The sequence below is a fragment of the Phascolarctos cinereus genome, unplaced genomic scaffold, assembly GCF_003287225.1.
Source record: "Phascolarctos cinereus isolate Bilbo 61053 unplaced genomic scaffold, phaCin_HiC Scaffold_726;HRSCAF=1367, whole genome shotgun sequence".
NCBI lineage: Eukaryota > Metazoa > Chordata > Mammalia > Diprotodontia > Phascolarctidae > Phascolarctos > Phascolarctos cinereus.
Window position 1 is genome coordinate 23,010,109 of NW_027556098.1, and position 8,554 is coordinate 23,018,662.

The 8,554-nt window shown below is 38.4% G+C and overlaps 1 protein-coding gene across 1 annotated transcript in view; it reads left to right on the plus strand.

Annotated features, from left to right (window-relative positions):
- ARSL (arylsulfatase L) overlaps positions 1-8,084 on the plus strand; it is a 31,705-nt gene extending 23,621 nt beyond the window's left edge. Inside the window, 5 exon segments of the mRNA XM_078146164.1 lie at positions 3,339-3,473; positions 5,019-5,153; positions 5,156-5,180; positions 6,490-6,608; positions 7,597-8,084. Of these exon segments, the coding sequence (XP_078002290.1) occupies positions 3,339-3,473; positions 5,019-5,153; positions 5,156-5,180; positions 6,490-6,608; positions 7,597-7,955 (773 nt within the window). The 3' untranslated portion in view covers positions 7,956-8,084.
- The last annotated feature ends 470 nt before the right edge of the window (positions 8,085-8,554 follow it).

The window sequence follows — 8,554 nt, forward strand, 5'->3', positions numbered from 1 at the left end:
TGGTGATGCATATTGGGATTACTGGGAACCCCCAAATGTCAGTTCATACATCAAACCTTTTTCCAATCAAATGACAAGGTTTTTGAAATGCCAATAGAAGCTGGCAGGTCTCCTAGTGAACCTGCAACTTAATTGGGGAGGGGGCAGGGAATGATGCTTATATACAAAAAGGACAGTGAAAGGATCTGGATGGGAATTTAGGAGTGTTAAGTAGCCTGGGGTGGGCCAGGTGCAACAGTGAAAGTAATATCAAGTAGGCTAATTAGGTGATCTAGGTGGGAATAAGGAGAGGTAGGTATTTACAAGCAGTCTGGTGTGTGCCAAGGGCTACAATGAAAGGAATATCAAGTAAAGTGAGTGGGCCAGTTGCCTTGGGCGAAGGTGCCAGTGATTCTGAAATGTATGGGTTGCTGAAATGCATGGGAAAATTCAAGGACTGTGTTTCTTTCAAAGACATGGTCTTTTCCTTTCAGGGATCCAGGTCCTATCATCCCAGCAATGGGAATAACCCATTGTTTGACTTCAGCAAATGATAACCAAAGATAGGACAATGGGGCAAAGGATTCAATAATAATAAAAATAACAGCAACAAAAACAATTTAGGGCATTAAGGTTTGTACTTTACGTATAGTCTCATTTGATCCTCACTACAACTCTGAGGTAGATGTTATTATTATAATACACATTTTGCAGATGTAGAAACTAAATCTGAGAGAGGTTAAGTGACTTGCTATCCATTATCATACAGCTAGTAAATGTCTGAGGCAAGAATTGAATTCCATATCCAGTGCTCTGTCTGCTATGCTAAGTTGCCTCCCAGGTGTAAATTTGAACTGGTTAAAAGGATCAAGATTCCATAGTGGGGGAAAATGAGATCAGGGACGGGCTGAAGACCCAAAAAGCAGAGACATGATTTTAGTCTGGGAAGCCAAGAAACAAAGGTGAGGAAAGAAAACATTCTGGGCTGGGGATTGGAGTGGGGGCTGGAGAGCGAACAGCTCAAGAAAATATCTGGAAAATGAGAGGTAGGGGCAGCTAGGTGGTGCAGTGGATAGAGCTCTGGCCTTGGAGTCAGGAGGACCTGAGTTCAAATCTGGTCTCAGACACATAACACATGACACTTACTATCTGTGTGACCCTGAGCAAGTCACTTAACCTGATTGCTTAGCAAAAAGATTTAAAAAAAAAAACAGAAAAAAAGAAAATGAGAGGTAGTGTTTTGTTCATGGAAATGTATGGGGGGGGGGGCAGGTGGAGCAAGGGAATAAGTGGTGGCCTAGGCTAGGTTTTGAAGGGCTTTGAAAGCCAAATAGATAATTTGGTATTTGATCTGTAGAGGTGATAGAGATCCATTTCCTGTGTGAGAAAGTTTATCTCTTCTCAGAGCCCCAGAGAACAATAGGAATGAGCTTAGAGAGGAGGTAAGAGAGAGGAGAAGTCTACAATCACCAATCACCAGACAACAGAGGGGTAGGAACCCCAGCCCTATTCCCTGGGTGCAAATTTAGATGCAAATTTCACATTTGAGATTTAAGCAGTTTTCAAGTTGTTTTTCAAGTTTTCAAGTTCTGAGCCACTCAGGCAGGCCTCTGCTTTGGGACTTTGACTTTCCCAGAGCTGAAACTATGGTCTCAAAACAGTAAAATATCAAAGCTCAAATGGACCGTAAGCCCCAGTAGTCTAGGAGCTTCCAAGCCTTTTCGGGCCCTGTATTCTTTCACATTCAATAAAACTCTCCTTACCCCTTAATTGAAAGGAAAGTAAATAAGTTACAGAGTTTAGCATTCGTGTGCACACAAGAAAATAAATAGAAGAATTAATTTCAGGAAGATAACAGAGCTGTTTGCAAAATAGTTTGTTACAGAGTTAAGACGAGAATACATCACTCCTGATTCTCAGGACAATGCCTTTCCACCATACTAGTTGTCTCAACAAGTATCTGATTAGGTCGATTTTGGTCAGGCTAGTGCGCCTTTGAAACAGAGGTCCTTTCAGCAATCTGGTGAACCCTATGGGCCCCTTCTCAGAAGAATTATTGTTGCCTATATTCATAATTAAAGGAAATGCTCAATCTCCCCAGTGTTTAGCACAATACCTGTTACTTAGTAGGTGCTTAATAAATGTTTATTGATTGATTGATTTGAGAAGTTAATGCAAATAAAGATGTATTTTTCCAATTCAAGTTTACAGATGCCCTGAAATGTGCCTCAGATTAAGAATACCTCAAATTAAGACTATTTATAGTCTTCAGGAGACTTCTACAATTCTATAACTTTTTGCTCAGTCAGTAAATCTGTGTTAAATTAATAAATGGATGAGTGAATGTGTAAACACATCTCTATTTCAAGGATAGACTACACCTTACTTATTTAGCATGAAGCCTCTGTTCTTCTGCTACCTGTAGGTGTGGAATAGGACTCAGTCCTGGGCTTGGATCCTTTCTCCACTAATGAAAATGCAGTTTCACTAGTGGTGGGGGTAGAAGCCCTATTTCAGGGGAACTGGAAAAGTGGATGCAGCAATGTGGACTTTTTCCAGACATTCAGCAGTGAAACAAAGAGGGGAAAATAGAATATTAACGAAAGGAAACATGGGGCAATATACCATCACTCTGCTTAACTCAAAATTTTGTTTTTGTCCAGTTGTATACGATTCTTCGTGATTTAATGTTTTTTCAGCAAAGATACAGGAGTGGTTTGCATTTCCTTCTCCAAGTCATCTTATAGATGAGGAAACCGAGGCAAACATAATTAAGTGACTTGACTGAGATCACACAAATAGTAAGTGTCTAAGGCCAGATTTGAATTCATGGAGTCTTCCTGACTCCAGACCTGGCACTCTACTACTGTGCCACCTAGCTAGCAGCCCTGAGCTCAAAATTTAGCCAATATTAAACTACTTTTCTACCATTTAAATTAAAACAAAATAAGAAATAGAGGAAACATCAAAAAAATTTTTTTTCAACAGTCAGGATCCTTAAAGAAATTTCACAACTGGAAAGGAAATGTGATAGCACCCTACCTTCTTCCTTGATTCTCTTCTTCTCTACACTAATCTGATTTAATTTCAGGATAAAATTTTATTTACTGATTTCTGAATTTTGAGAAGCAAAATAACTCGCAGTTCTCATATGGGTAGCTTTCCAAAATAAGTCAAAAGAAACTATAAGTTACAGACTTGGAATCAGGGATACTTATTTATAAGAATAGGCAGTTCAATGACTTTAAAACTAGAAATTACTTCTAACTGGTATTTTTAAAATACTACATTTCTATTGAATTTCTTACTACATAATATTCTTTTTGTCTAATCAGCTCAAATATAATTCCTCTCCTTAGGTGAAGTTCTTGAGACTTTGGACAATGAAGGCCTGACCAAAAGTACGCTGGTTTATTTTGCCTCTGACAATGGTGGGTCTTTAGAGTCCCAAATAGGAAATGAACAGCATGGTGGCTGGAATGGAATATATAAAGGTGGGCCTTCTCATATTAATTCATTCTCAGACATTTGTTTCTGTGGGAGAGCAATGCCTGCTCAGCTTTCCACAGCTCCCTCACTTGAAAAGGGAAAACTTGTTTGGAGAGACTATAGGAAATGGATCTGTGTAATTGTTCAAGGGATCCTGATGTGGTACTCTCTGATTTTTATTTTGCATTTGGACAATGGAAGTAAAGAGGCAACTTACTGATTCCACTAGAGTGCTTTATGTACATTGAACATACAAAAGATGTAGAACTTAATAAAGAAGTCACCACATCAGAATAAAAGCTTAAAAATTCTAGACTTTGATATATTATTTTGAAAGAGATGATCTCCCCAGACACAGAGATGCAAGTGTTATTCCCAAAGGGTTGGACAAATGATGACAAAGGTAGAGAAATCATGAGTTTCTGGTCCTTCCCGGCACTAACTTCAAGTGCACCCTAAAATAATAGAATGCTCATTGTGTATGAAAAAATTCAGAGAGAGATACATGCATGAATGTACTAAGAAGACAGAGAAGAACCAATTGCAGTAAAAGTGAAAGAAAAATGAAGGAAGAGAAGGTAAATAGAATACAAAGAAATGTTTAGATTATGTGAAAAAATAATATAGAACTAGAAAGTGCTACAATTAGTCAAGTCAATAAGAATTTATTAAGTACCTAGTATATGGTAGACACTGTGTTAAGTACTGAAGATACCAAGGTGGGGGGGAATACACGCTCTTAAGGAGTTCACATACCATGGGTGAGACAACATGCAAACAACTATGTTGAATAATTCAGAGATAATCACAGAGGGAAGGAACTAATATTAAGAGGGATTAGTAAAAAAGCTTTTTACAGAATTTGAGATTTTAGTTGGGACTTGAAGGAAACCAAGGAAGCAGGAGACAGAGAATTGGAGGAAGAGAACTCCAGGCATTGGAAATGGTCAATTTAAGTTTACAGAGTAGAGAGATGGAGTATCTTGTTCTAAGAACAGCAAGGAGGTCAGAGTCATTGGATCACAGACTACTTGCAGGAGAATAAGGTGTTGGAAGACTGGAATGGTAGGAAGGGACCAGGTTATGAAGAGCTTCAAAAACCAAACAGAAGATTTTGCAGTTGATCCTGAAGAAAATATGTAAAAGAATGATTAGAGCCAAAACTTCACAAATCATTATTCTGTAATTTAACTGAGCATATTTCTCTCAGATACAAGCACAAGCATGTAAAATATAATCCTGAGAAAGGTATCAACAAGCTAATAATAGCGTAAGATTAATAGTGAATCATCTTGGTACTTAGAAAAGTATTTTTAAATCTTAAAAGGATTGAGAACCAACAATGGAAACTGAAATTCCCATTTGTTTAAATGCTTGGTTCAAATGAGTTCTCCTCCCCCAAAAAGATATTTTTTAATGCCACCTCCTCCTCAGATGAAACCAAATATTGTGGTAAAGTTTCTCTTAAAACAAAAGTTATCATACTTATACACATTGTCACTTTTCTATTTTTTTTAATCATAAATTTTGTCTTATTAAATTAAACTAAGGAGGCAAAGGCATGGGAGGCTGGGATGGTGGCATTCGGGTCCCAGGGATATTGCGGTGGCCTGGAGTCTTGCCAGCAGGTTTTGCGATTGATGAACCTACAAGCCTGATGGATATCTACCCAACAGTGACACATTTGGGAGGGGTGAAGTGCCCCAAGATAGGTAAAGAAATTTTTATGTATAATTCATTCCATATCATTTGCAAAAGGAACATCCATGCTTGTCTTAATTTTAACTTGTGAAAAATTGCATTCATGTGAATTAATATCAACATTGAAAGGGTGTGAGATATAGTACCCACTATATTAATCTTTTAAGAGAAAGCTGAAGAGCTATGATTACCTATTTTGTATATTTGCCTGAATTTATGAGAGATTTCTAGAGTTAGATGAGTCTAATTAAGACACAAGCATTCATAAAAAAATTTAAGGCTAAATGATCTATTCTGCAATATAATCATTGTTTTAATCAGCAAGGTGCATAGTAGATAGAGTCTTTGCCCTAGAATCAGGGAGACCTGAGTTCAAATCAGACACACACTAGCTATGTAACTCTGGGCAAATCACTTAACCTCTGTTTCCTCATCTGTAAAATGGGGATATTAATAGGACCTAACTCCCAGGGCTATATTAGATAACACTTGTAAAGTACTTTGCAAACTTTAAAGCCCTACATAAATTCTATTTATTATTATTGCTAATCGGAGGGGACCTTAGGATTCAACAAATCGTCATTACAGATGAGGAAACAAGTGTAGAGGAGCAGTTTGACTAAAGCAATTCCACTCTATAAACATACATTACCTGCCTGCCATCTTCAAGATCCCATGCTAGTTCATGGGAATACAAAAACAGATAAAGGTCCTGTTTTCAATGAACACACATTCATGTACACACCCACCACACACACACCCACACACACACACACACACACACACACACACACGGGAAGAAAATATCCAATGATTTTCAGTTAAGTGGAAGGCAAGAATCATATTCAGAAACATGTTGTAAATAAAATAATTTAGGCCATTTTGGGGGGTTTTGTTGTTGTTGTTTTTTCTATTCCCTCTGAAACATATTTTAGTCAAAAGTGGTGCTGGAGGTAAATTATGTGAATCACTTCCTTAAATGCTTGTAATACCTTGCCTTAGTTTCTAGTTAAATATAAGTGACCTTTGATATTTGATTTAATCTTTTCCTCATGAGTAGAGACTAAGTCTAAGAACTGGAAAGGACATAAGATATTATCAAGTCCTATCACTCATTTTACAGAGAAAGAGACAGAAACAAGAGGCTAAATAACTTGGCCAGGGTCACACAGCTAGTAAGTGTCTGAAGGGAGATTTTAACCCAGGATCTCCTAACTAAAAGCCCAACTCTCTACCTACTATGCCATGCTGCTGCACTGGATGAAATGTTTGAACACACTGTGCAGCTCAGGCCTAGTACCATTATTTCTATTCCCTCAGAGTGATTGACGGCCGAGACCTGATGCCTCTACTTCAAGGAGTTCATCAAGTGCATCATGAATTCATGTTTCATTATTGTGATGCATATTTGCATGCAGTTCGGTGGCATCAAAAGGACAGTAAGTAGAAGATGTTCTCTGTTCAAAGCTCTAAAAATTCAGTAGGAGTAGTAACAGCTTTAGAAGATATTCAGAATTTTGCAAAAATAATTGTTTACATGAAAAGCTGGAGAACTGATATTTCTTCTATTCCCGTTAATTCATTGGACATATAATTTCATGGATATAGGGAACTACTAGGTGAGAAAAACCCTTCTACCTATTCAGGTTAGCATTTTCTCTTTAATTTATAGTCTAAGACAGGAGTGGGGAGCCTGTGGCCTCAAAGCCACATGTGGCCTTCTAGGTCCTCAAGTGGAGCCCTTTGACTGAATAAAACTTCACAGAACAAATCCCCTTAACAAAAGCATTTGTTCTGTAAAACTTGGACTCAGTCAAAAGGCCACACCCAAGGACCGAGAAGGCCACATGTGGCTTTAAGGCTGCAGGTTCCCCACCCCTGGTCTAAGAGACTGACCTAGAGCACTGAGAAGTTAAATAAACTGCCCAAGGTAATGTAGTGAGGATGTAACAGATGTGTGATTTGAATCTAGATCTTTCAGGATTTAGAGCAGTTAGGTGGTACAGTGGATAAAGTACCTGGCCTGGAGTCATTAAGATTGATCTTCCTAAGTTCAAATCTGGCCTCAGACACTTACTAGCTGTGTGACCCTGGGCAAGTCACTTAACCCTGTTTGCCTCACATTTCCTTATCTAGAAAATGAACTAAAGAAGGAAATAGTAAACCATGCTAGCTATCTCTGCCAATAGAACCCCAAAAGGGGTCACAAAGAGTCAGACGTGACTGAACAACAACAAGCTTCCTGGATTTATGAATGACTGTCTCTCAACTCCACCATGCTTCCCCTTCTTAAGCATTGAAATTTGAATGAAAATCTTTAAGTGGTTTCCAGTAATATCAATGAGTTAGATGAGAATAAATTATAGAATCAGTAATGCTCTCTGAGCCACACCTTCAAACTCTGAATCCTTCTTCTTCTTCTTTCAGGTGGTACAGTGTGGAAAGTACATTATGTGACCCCAATATTCCACCCAGAGGGCTCTGGTGCTTGCTATGGAAGAGGAGTTTGCCCGTGTTTTGGAAAGGGCGTAACTCACCATGACCCACCTTTGGTGTTTGATCTCTCAAGGGATCCTTCTGAGGCTAACCCCCTTTCACCTGATACTGAGCCCCTGATTGGTTCAGTAATTGAAAGAGTAGAACATGCTGTACAAGAACACAGGGTTACACTAACACCAGTTCCGCAGCAGCTCAGCACTTTTAATAACATCTGGAAACCATGGCTTCAGCCATGTTGTGGCACATTCCCGCTATGTTGGTGTGATTGGGAAGATGACCCCAAATAAGAGAATGTTGGGATTGTATAGGTGACGAAAGTTCCTCTGTATCTTCACTTGAGGTTCATATGGAGAACCATTGTACAATTGCCAATGCAGAATGCGTTATCCAAAATAAAATGTAGTGTGTTTAAAATGCCCACTAGCTAAATTCTTAGTACTATGAAACTCACAAAGCACCGAATCACTTAGGATTTATGAATAATGAATAAACAAACAAACAAATGAAAATAAACAACTTATCTTTATACCTCTGAAGGCTAGAACAGGATCAACGTAGTCTCAAGGATAGAATCCAAGATGTAGGACTCTATGAAATTAGCCTAAGGTCCCCTCCGATTAGCAATAATAATAAAGAGAATTTATGTAGCCTGACCTTAGTCTCTAGACTCCTTAAGAGACAATTGAGTTTCTCAATTTATTCCAGAAAAGGCCCAGTGTTTATAATAGTCCACATTCTCTGTTGATTAACCCCAATTTATCTTGTCTTTATCTTGTTTGTGCATAACTGTTTTCATGTTATTTCCTGTGAGCAACTTGAGAGCAAGGCCAGGCTTTTTTTTTTCTTTTTTGCATCCCCAGAACTTAGCACAGTGCCTGGCACACAG